General features: G+C 48.7%; 1 protein-coding gene across 3 annotated transcripts in view; it reads right to left on the reverse strand.

Annotated features, from left to right (window-relative positions):
* Positions 1 to 2,141: 2,141 nt before the first annotated feature.
* LOC108927121 (mitogen-activated protein kinase kinase kinase kinase 3-like) overlaps positions 2,142 to 15,530 on the reverse strand; it is a 37,840-nt gene continuing 24,451 nt past the window's right edge. The window contains exons 15-33 of one of the 3 annotated variants that reach the window (XM_029250958.1): positions 12,184 to 12,236; positions 11,815 to 11,853; positions 11,514 to 11,564; positions 10,974 to 11,025; positions 10,485 to 10,650; positions 9,531 to 9,634; positions 8,922 to 8,963; positions 8,590 to 8,674; positions 7,391 to 7,470; positions 7,084 to 7,144; positions 6,828 to 6,945; positions 6,612 to 6,670; positions 6,333 to 6,436; positions 6,067 to 6,238; positions 5,649 to 5,918; positions 4,683 to 4,775; positions 4,359 to 4,429; positions 4,182 to 4,237; positions 2,142 to 3,554 (exon numbers count right to left, since the gene is read on the reverse strand). In XM_029250958.1, coding sequence (XP_029106791.1) covers positions 3,467 to 3,554; positions 4,182 to 4,237; positions 4,359 to 4,429; positions 4,683 to 4,775; positions 5,649 to 5,918; positions 6,067 to 6,238; positions 6,333 to 6,436; positions 6,612 to 6,670; positions 6,828 to 6,945; positions 7,084 to 7,144; positions 7,391 to 7,470; positions 8,590 to 8,674; positions 8,922 to 8,963; positions 9,531 to 9,634; positions 10,485 to 10,650; positions 10,974 to 11,025; positions 11,514 to 11,564; positions 11,815 to 11,853; positions 12,184 to 12,236 — 1,764 coding nt within the window. In that variant the 3' untranslated portion in view covers positions 2,142 to 3,466. The remainder of the gene's footprint in view (positions 3,555 to 4,181; positions 4,238 to 4,358; positions 4,430 to 4,682; positions 4,776 to 5,648; positions 5,919 to 6,066; positions 6,239 to 6,332; positions 6,437 to 6,611; positions 6,671 to 6,827; positions 6,946 to 7,083; positions 7,145 to 7,390; positions 7,471 to 8,589; positions 8,675 to 8,921; positions 8,964 to 9,530; positions 9,635 to 10,484; positions 10,651 to 10,973; positions 11,026 to 11,513; positions 11,565 to 11,814; positions 11,854 to 12,183; positions 12,237 to 15,530) is intronic. The other 2 variants (XM_018740201.2, XM_029250959.1) reach the window with 2 other exon arrangements.

Here is a 15,530-nt window from a genome sequence, read left to right on the forward strand (position 1 = left end):
CCATTGGCAACCGGGGACGGGGGAGGGGGCTCCTCCTGCCTCCTCCTCGCACTCTGGGTGGGTGGGTCGCTTGCTCAGCTTCTGCTAACGTCCGCTACGCGCCGGGCCGAAGACGCGCTCAGGCAGCTCATGGCCGAAGCCTTGTGTCCGTGGTGTCCCCTCAGCGGGCAGCGTGGAGCCTCTCCTCTCTCTGCTCCTCCATGAACACCGGCGTCCGTCTTCATCGCCCTCTTCTTCAGCCACTCTTCCCGGGGCAGGACCAGGGGCAGGGGGGCGCGGCGGCTCACCTTTCCACCCTCCAGGAATCAAACTCTACGACGTCTCTCATGGTCAGGCAGCGTCTCCCGCTCTGTTGTGCGTCAGGGAGAAGGGGGCGAGCCGGTTCCTCCTCCGGAGACACCGCCCCTCCACGCCACCGCGCTCCTCGGCCGAAACGCTCTGCTTGGACGCTTGTATTGTGGCTGCTGACGGCGCTGCCGAAGCAGGCGGGCAGCCTCGCGGAAGGCTGGCGCCAGGACGCATGCGCGGCCTTGGTATTCGCCCGCTCCTGCGCAGTCACTGATCCGGAATCCGCCGCCCCACACCCCTACCTTTCAAAGCGCAAACTAATGTGCGGGTCCAACTGATCCCAGAACAGTGGTGAACAGGAGCACTGATCCTCCCTGTTCAAATTTTCCCCCTCAGTGCCGCGGAAGAGAGACAAATAGTGAGACATGTTTCAGGGGGAAGCGGTACATTAGTCAAGTGTGTGAAAACTGCAACCGAACCACAAGTTAACTACTTACTCTTTGCTAGTGCAATGCTACTTAAACACTAAGCGCCTCATGCCTTCTTTTGCACTCAATCCCACTTTTCCATTCTTCCGAAAGATGGAGAGCTTGGGTTCGGTACAAACTCAGAAATAAGAGAAATGCCATTAAATATCCCATAAACTAGTTGACATATTTTGTGATGAACTCAACCAGTTTCAATGACGCTGCAAACCAACTGCTGCTCTTCTTCCAACTGAAGATCATTAACTCGGCCCTTTGTCCGAATCAGTTGCGATGAGGAGTATTCCGAAACGCAGGCGATAACGTGGTTTCTTTACACCCCTCCAGGTAGATGCGTACATATTGCCCCTGTGGGTGTCAGACCTGAGAGCGACAACTTGATGACCGTGTCCAAAGGGAGGAAGCGAAGTGAACGTCCATATCAGGTTTACTCGGGCTCGGCCCCACTTCCTACGGGCCCAGCGTGAGGTAAAGACGCTGTGCTGCAGTGTAACCCTGCAGGAAAGTGACATAATTGCTCTACAGTTGAAGTCCAGTTATTGGAGACCAGAATCACTTTAGAAAAACCCTAAGGCAGCTTTAGAGGCTAAGCTCTGTCAAGAGACAACCATGTTCATTTCTTGAGATTTAAAGCCTGCGATCCCTCTGTCAGAGATCTTTGAGCTGAACCCCACGTGCTTCCATCTTCCTGGCACTGGAGCAGTCAAGCCCTGTGTCATCCTGGCAACACCGGAGGTGCCGCTGGAGAAACGCTGGGCAAAGTCATGTTGGGCACTTTGAAGTGGCGGGTGGGAAGGAGACCAGCACGCTTGCTTGATTTGCAGTGAAAACGCAGCGTTCCCGTCCGGAAAAGGGGGACTCGCCAACTGCCTTCAAAGAAACGCGGCCTTCCCCGGACAACCGAGCCGGAACCTGGCTCACGAGTGACCAGCGCCAGGCCACGGAAGGAGACGACCATGCCCACAAATATTGTCTTTGGATACGTTCCGCATGCAGCCTCCATGCCAACTGGGTCTTTTTTTTAATGCTAAATGTGTTGATGGCAAAATGAATACGACCTGCTTTTCCCTCGAGGTTGACTACTCCCTCCACTGCGTGAGCAGATATTTTCAAATATATATATTCATATCACTCATTCCTTTTGTGTGATTCCCCCATATGAAAGTTAATATGCATACTCCAAAAAGCATACAGGTCTCTTACATTAACACTAATTATGAACCATTTTTGCACAACAGCTTTATAAAATATAACGGCTTCTTCAATGCACAAAGAAAATCAATTTTTCACCAATTTAACACTGAAATCAAACATATGAAACAAAATAGGCAATTATACAGTATTTGAAACCAACTTATTTTATTTTACAGTATATACATAATGTGCTGGAATATTAAAAATGTTAATGCTACAGAATAGAAATATCTAGTTTTGCAATCATCATCATCATCATCACCACCACCACACCCATTTCAGTCCTAGAACTAGAACCTAACAGGATGAATGTATAGTGTTGCTTGCTACTGTCAAGTAGAAAATAGTCTTTATCTGTCTCCAGACATCCCAAAACGATTTAAGATTACACTGGACGAGGTAGAGACACCCATCTACATTTGGCCATAAAAAGGATACATTTTGGCATAACACTTAAAAATAAAAAAAGAGGAAAAACAAGGTTAAAAGGAGAAAGAGGAAAAAAAAAAAAAAAAAACCATACAAAACCCCAAGACTAACACAAAGAACGGAATGAGTTCTGCAAAGAGTAGTCTAAAAGCCAATATTATCGCCATACTTTTAGAAAAGCACAACATTAAAAAAAAAAATTTAAACAATTTAAAATTACTGTATATTTGGAACCGTTAAAACAAAAAGCAGATCTTTATTACTGAATTAGTTGGTAATGGAATTACTGTATACTGAAACAGTGTCACAGCTTGTGAGAACAATACTGTATGTATACTGACGTGTGTGTTCATTCATAATGCAACTCCTGTGCAAGGTGTACACACAAACATACACACCGACATATACATAAACATCACATTTTTCAAAATCCTTTGACCTATTGTGCAAATTCTGACAGTGTGTAACGCAGCATTTCATCATCTAAAAATTCACTATTTTTATTTTTTTTTTTAAAAAAAAAAAGCAAAGTAGTAAAGGATGATCGTATCAAAGAATCTTCACCTCGTATTTAAATTACGGAAAAACTGATTTCATCGGGATCGGCACTTCTTGCACTGCTCAGAAAGAGAGAAAAATAATACTCCTGTAAAGTGCCTCCTAGTCTGACCTCCCCAGACAAGACCTCTGACAGAAACCAGTACCCAGCAGCTATCGCCCAACAACCGTTTACACCTGAAAAGAGCAGACACCTGTACGCACCCATGTCTCCATCACCAACCTTTAGTGCACAACTTCAAAGCAGATCAAGTAGCTTCCTCCAAGATTACTGCATCTATATTTACAACAATTAAATATAAGTCAATTAAGCACTTGTGTGGTAGTATAAGATGCTATTAGCGGTGGCAACATTTAAATCGTGAATTCGAATAAGAAGTCCTTTATTCTTCCGTTATGCCACAATAAATAAAATAAAGAATGAAGGCAAGTCCAAAGCAAACCCATTTACACCGCTGCGTGCGGTACCACAGCAGTGGTGTCTGCTGTTCTGTTCCCATAATGCACTGCAGTCAGTAGCTGTTCTCATGCCCTGCCAGGATGTACAGGTTGCTGTGTGCTGTGGGGTTGTCAGTGGGCCTGCTCTCCAGCACCACAACCCTTGAAGGAGGAAATGAAGCAGACAACGAATGAATGAATGGTATCATTGTCCATCTCCAACACACCTCTCACCCTGTTCAATACATGTTCTTTACTCCAGGCTCTTCTGGACTTGTGAGATGTGCTAATCAAACTACCACTTTTTGTTTTTTTTTTTTTTTTTTTAAAACCCACCACACACATCTGTTTGCACTACAGCCTGTAGACAAGGCGGTTGCAATCACACTGTGCGGTGCTCACGGGTCGGGGGTAAAGAAGACGAGCACCACGACCTGCAGAGTTCATAGACGCCGGGGCTGTGTGTGAAGCACTGTGCGGTGCCACGAGAAGGTAGCATGCTTCAAAGAAAAATATTCTTCATTGCGCCATCTGAAACCTTCATATCCCTCATTAAATAAAATGACACTTTCTTTCTAAAAGGGAACAAACAGCCTGCAAAGCAACCCTGAGGACTGAGCATGAACAGAAACTTGTCAAAGTGGAAGTCAGGGTTTATGAGAAAGTTACCCAAGTGCTTCGTACTGCAAGACAACACAGCTGTAACATTAACGTTAACAATAACATTAACACGATGGCCATTAAGAGCTCCCTTTTCAGGCCACGGCTTCAATTCGGCATCTTCCTCACCTGTCAGATCCCAGGAGTCTGAAAATCCTAGTGTTATCTGAAATCTCCTGCGTGATCTAGCATGTTAACAGAAAGCACAACACAGTTAAGACGATTAATAACCTGCATAATTCACGACGATGCACAAAAATTTGCATGCGCCACCTGTGGCGCTGCTCTGATTGGTCACTTACTGACCTCATTTGACTTGAAGCTCCGCCCCTGCATCCCATGCTTCCAGAAGGCCAACACACTGTCTTGGAGGCAAACTGTAAAACACCGCTGATTAAACTAAACAGAAATGTGACCTTGTACATTTATGTATTTCTCTGACATCTATCTCGCAAGTCACCATGCTTACTTTCAATGTTTACCCATTTATACAGCAGGGTAATTTTTACTCTTTCAGTTCAGGTTAAGTACCTGGGTCCTTCAAGTGCAAGGCTGCAGCTTTAACCACTACGCCACCTACTGCCCCCTTGCAGGCACATAGGCTTGTATCGAGTATTTCGGGAAACTCACCAATTGACTCGATCTGGAAGTTAAACGTGAGCTCCGCTGACAGTTTCCTGTTGGACTTCAACCTACCCTGCAAGTTCACGATCTTAATGCATCCTGCAAATGAAGAAAGAAACGGAGTCAATATGAAAAGTAAAGCTTTGCCTGAATACGGAACATGGCGCATTCCAGCGGTCAATCCAAAATTGCCTGAATTTATGGGCCAAATACACTGTCCGTCTTATGAATGTCAGAGCGACAAACTTTCAAGAACACAAAACTTTCCCAGTTTGTTTTTAATTGCATTTTTTCCCCCACTTTATTTCTGAAAATTCCTACCTGCAGTGAACATGACTCGTGTTTACCTGCCAAGCCAATAGATGGCAGTAAAGCGTAGTCAAACGGGAAAAAAAAGTGTGTGGCATCGCCTTAATTCTACTGTTCTTTATTTATTACAGCTAAATATGGGATTTTTACAGAGCCTGACAGACAGACAAATGGAGGGACATCTGTACCATTAAGCTTTTCGTTAGTCAAAGCAACAGAGTTACAAACTAAACGAGTTACGAACACACTTCTGGTCCCAGGTGAGTTTGTAAGCTGAGAATCCAGTGTAAAGATGATCTGTGGCACTAGGAACACGTTTCCTCTGGGAATGTGAGAGCACTCACTGCAATGGGGTGTGCGCAACCATTCAATAAAAAAAAAAGAAAAAAGAAACTAACACAAAAAATTCTGATGTCTCCCTTTATTTTCTTTAAACCCAAATTCTTTTTCTTTTTAAAATATGAAATGTAGGCTGATGTGGGCAAGAAAGTATTTTTTATTCTTACAGCCCACACCTGAAGTTCCCTCTATAAATAGAGTATCTGGCTGATTAAGGGGTTTAACTTTGTTCTGCTAGAGGAACATTTGACCGGCATGAAAATTCCCACCAATTCTGGAGCGTTTAGACACCTTTAGGACCCTCTCAGCGCTACCCGAACACACCTGTAAAACACTGATCTTGTCCCCTCGTCTCATGCACGTGGACGTATCTGCACTTCCTCGCTGCACTCTCTGTCCTTGTGTTGCAGTGACCCAGTGCTGTTATGTTCGTCGATAAGTTAAAGAACACTATGGTATGGGCAGGTAAAAAAGGGGGCGGGGCAACTAGCGGGGGAAGGGGGGGGGGTGTGTGGAAAAACTCACGATCGAGACAGACTAAAATGGTGTCCCGCTCCAGCTGGGTGACGTGAATCACGCAGGTCTGCGGAGCGTCTGCAAGAGGCGAAGAGAAAGACAGGTGATCAGAGGAATGGCAGAGCAGCAGGCAGACAGGCTGCAGGACAGAACCAGTTGATCTGTTTGGCGAGACCTTCTGCTGGCAACCTGAGTGACACCAGCGTTTGCCCCCCGCAGCACTCACCCGACTCTGCGAACCAGGAGGAGGTGGAGTTGGGGTTGAGGGTCTCGAAGCGCACCACCTGGTTGAGCTCAAAGCCCTTGCTGACGGCAACGCAGATCAACGGGTACTGCTGCTCTGGAACCACCAGCATCTCAAAGACCTCCAGTGGGGAGGGCAAAGGGAAGTCGATGGTCTGCATGGGAGAGATAGCGGACGTCAGGGTGCTGCTCCGCTGCGGGACCCCTCCGCCATCTCCTCTTAACCCCAAACCTGTCCAGGAGGCTCACCTTGATGAGCATGAACTTCTGCATGGACTCGACCCACTCCAGCAGGATCACGCTGGACTGGAGGGCTCCACACAGGTACTTGTGGCCAGTGTAGGGGTTCCTCACTGGGGAGGCATCACAAGAACAACAGAGAACCACTGTCAGCACATGAACAAGATGATACTGGTGAGCAACTCTAGGAAAGCTGCACCAGGTGCATGGAGTTTCGCACCGAGATTCAGGCAGAAGTGAAAGAGCAGGGTGAGACAGGCATCAGCCTAAGACGTCCAACGTGCTCACCTACACAGCACTTGTGGCATCCCTTCGTATCTGGAATCTTACTGGACACCGCAAACTTCCTGGAAGAAAACGCATTCAAAGACCAAACGTTAATTTTCAGCCCAGGGCTCCAACATGTTCAGGTTCCTCTTTATTTGATTAAAAAGTTATTTTGTACACGTTTCAGGGGGAAAAAAAGCCCTCTCGCTGCTCAGGGCACACACACGGCCTCCTCACCTGGGGATCATCTTGTCAGGAAGTCTGTGCGTAGGGATGGCGACCGGCAGCTTCTGCATGTGCCGAGCGTGGTCGAAGAGGCCCACCAGGTTGTGGGAGTGGAGCTGGGACGCTTTCCCTGGGGCGATGCACAACACACACTGAGCAAAGTTTCATAACCCGACAGAAACAGGAAACTTTGCCACCACAACAGATGTTCCAGTGTCGCAGCGAAGAGTTTTCGCTGAGAACGTAACGCAGACCAGGCCTCCCTTACCGGATATGGAGAGCAAGGTGCTGTTCATGACGTAGAGCCAGGTACACCTCCGTGGGACAAGCTGGAAGCGAAGCACAGGGTGATGCTCGGCATTCCAAACAAAACGCAGACTTTGTAACTCAATTTGTTTGTAACTCCAAACAAACGTTGCGTCTTGTAGTAAATAAAACTAAGACTTATTTAAATGCAATTATTTTCGAGCTACAGTGAAATAAGAAACAATCCCAAATGACAAAGACGGATCACAAACACCGAAGCTCCAGCCATGAGCTACAAACACAGAGGGAAGCGGCGCTCGAAGACACACCTGTTCCATAGAGGTCTCATGAAGCTCATTCAGGTTTAGCGTGTAGATTCCCTCCTCTGCTCCGAATATTAGATACTGGTCTGGAACGGAGGAAGTGGGTTTGACACTCAGCGCCCACTTGGAGGACAAGTGCACAGTGTGCCCTTCGACCGCCACCGATCCAAAACACATAAGATGTCAGTGCGTAAGGTGCGGCGGCAACAAATACGCTGCTAAATGCAAAGAGGTTCAGCCAGATGAACTTCCAACACGGGATCAGTACCTGCTGCAGCACCCTAACCCTGTTCCAGGCCCTAATCCCATCACTGGCTCTAAACCTGACTACAACCCTATCACTGACCCGAAATGTATCCCTGACTCTAAGCTTGACCGTAAACTTATTTTCTAACCCTACTTCTAACCGTAAACCTATTCCCTGACCCTGTTCCTGACCATAAACCTATTCCAACACACAAAAACACCTTGTTCCCAGCAGCTAAGACCCGCTGAAAGCAGTTTACTTTGTCTATAGAAAATTTACGAGGGAAAAACAGGGTTGAAATATCGAACCACAATGAAATTTCAAAGCAACCTGGGGTAAGAGTGCCACGGTCATATTGTATGAACTCTATCAAAGCACAGACAGAACAGCACAGAATCCCTACACACACACACACCCTATGGGAAATTTAGTGTCATCAGTTCACTTGAACTGCATATCTCTAGACTGTGCGAGGAAACCAGAGCACCCGGAGGAAGCCCACACACATATCGCAATACCATGACTGAGATGAAGTCAAACCTATACCCTGAAGGGCAGGCTCTGTGAGGCATCAGCCCTACCCGCTGTGCCAGCATGCCGCCACACAACATCACGTGAAAAGGGAAAATCACAGGATGAAGAATGACACAATGAGACATGTCACTACACTAACTGGTCGACCTTCAAACCAACCAACTAGGAAATTTTACTGTATGACAGTACATGATTGTTCATTCATCTGTGCAGTATGTGGAGGGACTTTCAGAAATAACAAAAATAAACATAAATCAAACCCAAAACGGTAATCAATCAATTAACAGAGTCCTGTTACCATGACGATAGAGGAAACTCACACCCTGAACAGACAGTATACACACATAAGGCATTCACTGTGTGTGTGTGTGTGTGTGTGTGTGTGTGTGTGTGTGTTTGCCAAGGACTGCAGCAGTCCACCCACCTCTAGTGTCAGGGTTGATCCAAGAGGTGGCGCAGTGGATCTTTAATGGACACCCGTTGAAGACCTTGGAGAAACATGCTCCCATCTGTCCAGAAAAGAGGACAGCGACTGAGGCTGAGCTCCTTTAAGCGACACGGCATTCCTCACCGCTCGACACGTGCGCCACCGCTTCTGTAGACCACCACCGCGCACCACTTTCCCCTACACTTATCATCTCTCTGATGACAGGTTATGATCCATAATGACAGCAAAGGCACTGCAACTTGGACCTCCTTTCAAAGCATCCGTCATATTTCCAAGGGACAATTTTAGTCTCACTGCTTCATACTTACATGGACCTTTGGAGTCGGTGGGAGACCATTACTAATGGGTTTCTGCAAAGGACAATAAGCGACAGTAAGCTGGGGTACCGTCTTCAAGGAAAAGAAGGAACACTTAAATTGAACGCTTTCATTCACACTAATTAAATTGGATGCATGAAATTAACAATTAAAAACCGGGTGCTCCGGTTTCCTCCCACAATCCAAAGACATGCTGTTCAGGTTCCCCCATAGTGGGTGAGTGTGTTCCACTGATGTATGGATGAGTGACCCAGTGTAAGTAGTGTCTCTAGCAGCGTAAGTCACTGCGGTGAATAAGGTGTGTGGGCTGGTAACACTACCTAGAGTTCGTTGGAAGTCGCTTTGGAGAAAAGCATCGGCTAAGCAAATAAATGTAAATGTAAATTTAAATAAAGTACTGAATTATTATTAAACTTACGAGAACGAACACTTAAACACTTAAAATGTGGACACCCTTAAGAAAGAGGCTGAAATATCCTCCTGCAGAGCACTTTAGTTCAGCCGATTCCCCAAAAACCACAGCCCCCCCACGACCCTCGGTGCAAGCGTCAGGGTGTGTGTGCGGGAACTGCCAACTGCATAGCGCTCGGTCTACCTCACCGGGGTTTCCTTCCTGTCCTTCCGCAGGGGGACAGTAGGGGGCAGTGTGGACTGCCTTTCTCCCACGCTGCTGCGCCGCTCTCCGTTCGCTTGCATGCCGTTGCCTGTGGATGAAGGTGGTGGATTAAAGCTCCCCTTTGCCCAGTGCGCCCCCCCCCTCCATCCGCGGTGGCGAACCTCGGACAAACGGCTGCCTTCATCGCTCAAGGTTGACCTGCTTCCTCGGCCTAATTCATCCTGCTAGGGGGCCTCCTCCCGCCGCTGGACTGGACACACGGACAACTGAACCGATTCGCCCTTTTTCCCAGCCCAACCCCCCACCCCCAACTGTCCGCCCAACACCTGTACTTCCTGTACTCCTCCTGTTCGCACCAGTGTGGGATTCACGATGGGGAAAAACAGCCCTTCACACACCATGTAACATTTACCTTCTATCAATATTCACTCATAGTTATTTTATTCCACATAACCAACAATGAACACATTCCTAAAAACGTAATATAATGTCTTTATACACTCGTAGGGGCAGCAAGTGATGACAATAACTACAGCCGTTGCCTTGCACCGGAAGGACCAGGTTCGAATCCCATCTCCTGCAGTAGTACCCTTGAACAAGGTATTTACCCTGAACCGATACCGCAGAAATTACCCAGCTGTATAAAGGGGGAAAGCAGTGTAAATAGGTGAACATTAAACAACTTGGGAGGGCCAGTGTTTGGTATTTGAGAAGGTTCTCGTTCCCCACGGACACGACACGAGGTCACCATGAATCCCTGATATGACTGCACTGGCACCAGAGGTAGGCTGGATCATCAGCAGTACAACCACAAGGGATGGGGAAGACTATGCTAATTAGAGGGGGGGGGCCTCTAGGAATGCCCCGCCCACATCTACTGCCAGGAAACTGATGGTCAACGGGAAGAAGGGTTCTCTTCGGGGTCTCCCCCCTGTTACCTAGGCTACTGCGCTTGTTGAGGGGCAGCCGTGGGGGCGGTGGTCGAGGCGGGACGCCGGAAACAGGCCGGGCGGGGCTGTCTGACGCTGGGCAGCGCTTGATGGTGCCCTGGCCGCTGTCGTCCTCTCTGGAGAGGCTCTCCTGACGTGTCCAGATGGACTTGGGCTAAAAGAAGAAAAACCAAACAATCGGACAGAGCTGACAGGTATTATTATTATTATAACAACAACACACCGCACGTCCAAATATGAAAAACTGAGATACTGGGGTCTTGAATGAACCGAATTTGTCATGTTCTCTTCCATACGTTTCATACAGTTACATCAGAAATGGCGTCCTCAATGACATCGAGCTCAGGAACCTTAATCCTGCCGCTTAACGTGTGCAGCCAATGGCTCGAACTCGTTAACAGGTGTGTGACGTCACAGCATTCCTCCGTCAACACAGTCGTTCAGCTACCTTTGCATCCAGAACATCAGGGGTCCTACCTTGGGCGGCAGCGGGGGGGGCACCTTGCGTCTGATGGTGGCGCTGGTGGAGCTGGGGGATGGGAGGGAGGTGGTTAAAGCAACATGACCTGGCTGATCGCCCAGTTAGCCTCGGTCATAGGGGTTGGCGCCTGCAGGAGCCCCCAAGTGTGAGACCGCAGGCAGCAAACCAACAACCACCACCATTAATGGATAAGCGAGGCGGCGGCAGGGGGGGATTGGAGTCTGGCAGTACGAACACGCACCAGGGCCGGGGTCAAGGGTCACCACACAGCCAACCAACACAGAACAGGTTCAAAGGGGAGCACTAGTGCCACACACAGGGCTAACAGAGCAGGGCAGCACAAGGAGTGGGGCATGGTAGTGTGTGGGGGGGGAAGGGGTTTTGCTGGGGAGGCATGCGGACTGAAGACAAATGAAACGGGAAAGCGCCCTTCTTTCTTTCTCTCAAATCCCTTTTCCCCGTCCCTATCTCTCCTCGTCCGTTTCTAGAGGGACATGCGGAAAGGGCGGAATGTGCTGGAACAGGGAGGGACTTACTGTTGCGTTTCATCACCATCATCATCATCCTCTAAATGTGCCACATGTCCCCTAAGGAGATGAATAAGGTAGCATAGCTTAGTGGGATCTGCAAGCATTAATTGAAAGAATAAAGAAAAATAAGGTGGAGTAAATATAAAGGCTTTAGGAAAGCCGGGGAGGGACGGGGGCTCAACTGGCACACAGCTACGTGGGCTGGATTAGCACAAAGGCCAGTGGCAGGGGTACTCTAAACAAGCCAGGAAAGAGAGCCACTCACACACACACGCTTCCAGAATGTTCTCAGACCTGCAGGACTCACCTCTGCTGTAGCTCCTCCTCCACAGACTTCAGGAGGCTCCTGTGAGGACAGATAGAGGAACGTGTGAGGGGACATGGAGACCGGAGGAGGACACACGTCCACATTCGTCCGATCCTGCTCTCCATACAGTCAGGTTATTACAACACAACAGCTTTTTGTCATATATCCAGTGTGTGTGTGCGTGCGTGTGTCACAGAGAACACCGGCCTCCCATTTCTCTTCCTGCTACTTAAACACTCAGAGCTGTGTGTCACTGGGTAGTAACAGCAGGTGTGAGACAGATCCATGAGCCACTGCTTTCTCTCTCTCTCTCTCTCTCACACACACACACACACACACACACACACACACACCGCCCAAAACACTTACTTGTTCCCTCCCAGGAGGCCCTGAGGTCCATGCCCATAGTCCAGCGGAGTGTCCTAAGCGAAAGGGGGACACAGAGCTCACCTCGTGTCTGAATGAGTGCAAAATCTACGCGGCACATTTTCTAGCAAAAAATAAAACAACAGAAATAATCGGAATAATAATGTTGTTATAAAATGAATAAAAATGTTCTTCAGAGCCACGGGGATCAGCGGAGGTGAAGGAACCGATGGGCTCAGTTTGAAAGGAGTGTGTCGGGAAGATGGAATTAACTCCCATCCAGTGTCACCACTGGGGTGTTCCCTGGGGTGGGGGGTATAGAAAAAGATGAAGAAAGCAAGTGTGATCCTCAGCAGCCCTAAACAAACAGCACACTTGTTTGGAAGCGTGCGCGTACACACAGACACACGCGCGGAGGACACACTGAAATTAGGGTTAAGAGCGAATTAATCAAACAGCGATGCTAAAAATAGCCACGTGCATTTGCTCAAATTGTGCAGAAGCTGCCAAAACAAAGCCCTGCAATTTAGGCCTTCGGCGGCGCGATTATATTTGATTATACGCATCAATACACCGACTGAAAACGATCCCTCAGGAGCCGAAGCGATGGGTCTTTATCGCAGCGAGTCTTTGATCGCACTCTCCTAGAGCAGCGAGGGGCCACAACCCCGACCGGGGACTTGACCGCGGTAACGAGCGTCATCCCCGGCCTCGTTCCCGCTCCTTTACCACAGTAAACCCGAGTACCGCATTTAACACGACCCAAGCTGTGGGGGGGGGGCTGGCAGAGAAAGTGGCGAGAAAAAGGATGAGGGCAGAGCGCGCGAGTAATCAGAGCTGCGGCAGCAAACTCGTCCTTTGTGGAGCTGCCAATGCTAATTACCCCACATGTTTCCGCCCCGACGTGGTCCCTGTCGCCCAACCGCTAAATGATTCGCACCAGCGGAGGAGGCACGGGCACCAGTAGCCTCCCCGACACTCACTGGGAGCTCTGCATCCCTGGAGTGCTACAGCTGAGCTGTGGCTGACAGCACTGTCAAACCCCCCCTACCCCCCCCACACACACACACACACACACACACACACACACACATATATATAAATCAGTGGTCACAGGAACTTGCTCTTGAGTGCCTATTAAAATTGATGAGCAATGCCCAATTTGGAAGCTGCTTAGGATGCAAATGATAGAGGCCACTGGAAACAGGAAGCCCCGCCCCCAACTGTACCCACTACTTCACGTCGGCACGCGGTGAAGGAAAGGGCCCCATCCACTCAAGATCGGCTCCTAGACACGGAGTAAGCCGTTACGACGGGCGCGAGGGGCCTGTGGTGCAAATAAATACTTCCGCTCCTTACTGGGAGAAAAAGCTATGCTGGGGTCATTTTTGTGTATCTTTAATATAATTTTGTGAGCTCGCCGTCTGTTGCAAATGCCGCCTTAGCTGTCAAGACGTGCTCCTCGTTTCATGGAGGATGGAAGTATGAATTTTCAAAGACGCAAACATTTTCCATTTTAAGTGATTTTCTTGTCTAATCTATTTTCCACAATTTCTGCTACTTTATTTCAACATAGCTCACTGATAATAAATACTATTATTCCTTCATTTAGTCGATGGCTTTCTGCAAAGTTACTTACAAAGTGAGGTTTGTACAAAAAGGTATGCACAATTATTGGGTCATTTATACATTGGGCTATTTTTTACTGGAGTAATTTAGGGTAAGAACCTTGGATCGAGAGTTTTACACTAGGAATGGGACTTGAACCCTGGACCTTCACGGTGATGGCGTGAACAAGTACATACCTGTTGCTGTATATTAATAATCAGAATACATAATACATTACAGTATTTTTATTTATAGCTGATCAGCACCTGGTACCATGAAATAACCCAATGAAGTTCCTGGGGGGGGGTGTTCATGTTTACTGCCACTGCATATAACAAGCAGTCCAAACATTCTTCTGATTTAAAAGCGCGCGCGCACACACAAGCAGCAGTAATAACAATGACGGCGTTGCTCGGTCTCTGGACGATGCCGCAGCCCCACTCCGATATCGCCGGATGCGATCGTCTGCTGCCTCTGGGTCGGCGGATCAGGCCATCGAGCCGCAGCCGGCAATCGATTTTTCCGCCTCTGCAGCAGTACCTCAGCTAGCGCCACAGCCGTCATATCTATTCGCTGCTTATATTTCTGCTGACAGGGGGCCACAACAGAGCTGACAGACGATACCGCACCGAGCGGCTCAGCGGCCCGTCCTCCCGCACTCCGGAGGAGAGGCCACGTGACACGTCGCCGTGGCCAGAGGTCGTCTTCTACAGCCCGACAGAGGCCCTCTCACCGTGGATCGCCAGCAGGAGCCCGGGCTTCTGGCTTTTCTTCCAGCCAAAATCTATATCACGGCAGAGCGAGAGCTTCTCCTTTCACCTGTTATTTACCCAGAATCACAGCAGATCCCCAAAAGCCCAGACTGCTGGGGTAAACGAGGGGCAAAGAGCAGGCGGCTCTACGCCGACCATGACCCCCAGATGGGTCGATTTGAAGGACGGGGCTGGGCGACGTCACCGCATCGATAGCGAGGAAGCATGACCAAAAACCCGCCGCAGGTTTAAGGCCGTCGTGTTTCGTCATCTGACTGAGGGCCTTAAGGCCCCCCGAGTTTCACTGACGCTTTTCCCCAGACTGACTCACAGTGTCAAGCTCCTTGCAGTGATTTACCCATTTATACAGCCAGGTAACTTTTACTACATTAATATGGGGCAAGTGCCTCCCGCAGGGGTGCTGCATCATCCCTCTGTAAGTCAGGCACAAAACTGTGCAACTCAGAAGGATTCCCTCTCATTTTGGCACTCAAAGGGTCTCTTCTCATCACAGCGGGCAACAAAGCAAACTGTTCATCAGCCTAGCAGGAAAAGGAGAAGAATTAAATGAAGGGAGAACGATGAGCATATTTTGAACTTTAAAAAAAATATATAAATAATTTTAAAAATTTTAAAAAGAAATAACTGGTTATAGGAGAATGAGGGGTGCAGCAGCACAGCAGGTTTGGCCTGTGCCCACTCTCTGGCGGGTCTGGGGTTCAAATCCCAGTTGGGGTGCCCTGTGAGAGACTGGCATCCCGCCCTGGGTGTGTCCCCTCCCCCTCCAGCCCTACGCCCTATGTTAAGCTCCGGTTTGCCCACGACCCTGCTTGGGACAAGCGGTTTCAGACAATGTGTGCGTGTGTGTGTGGTTAGAGGACAAGCGCAACTTCCCAGCCCCTCCACCCCCCCCGCCAGGCACTCACACACACAGCGGCCCTGAGGATTTGCAGCACAGTAAAAATTAAATATGATGGTGGGGGGAAAGAC

Source organism: Scleropages formosus, chromosome 4 (assembly GCF_900964775.1).
Source record: "Scleropages formosus chromosome 4, fSclFor1.1, whole genome shotgun sequence".
NCBI lineage: Eukaryota > Metazoa > Chordata > Actinopteri > Osteoglossiformes > Osteoglossidae > Scleropages > Scleropages formosus.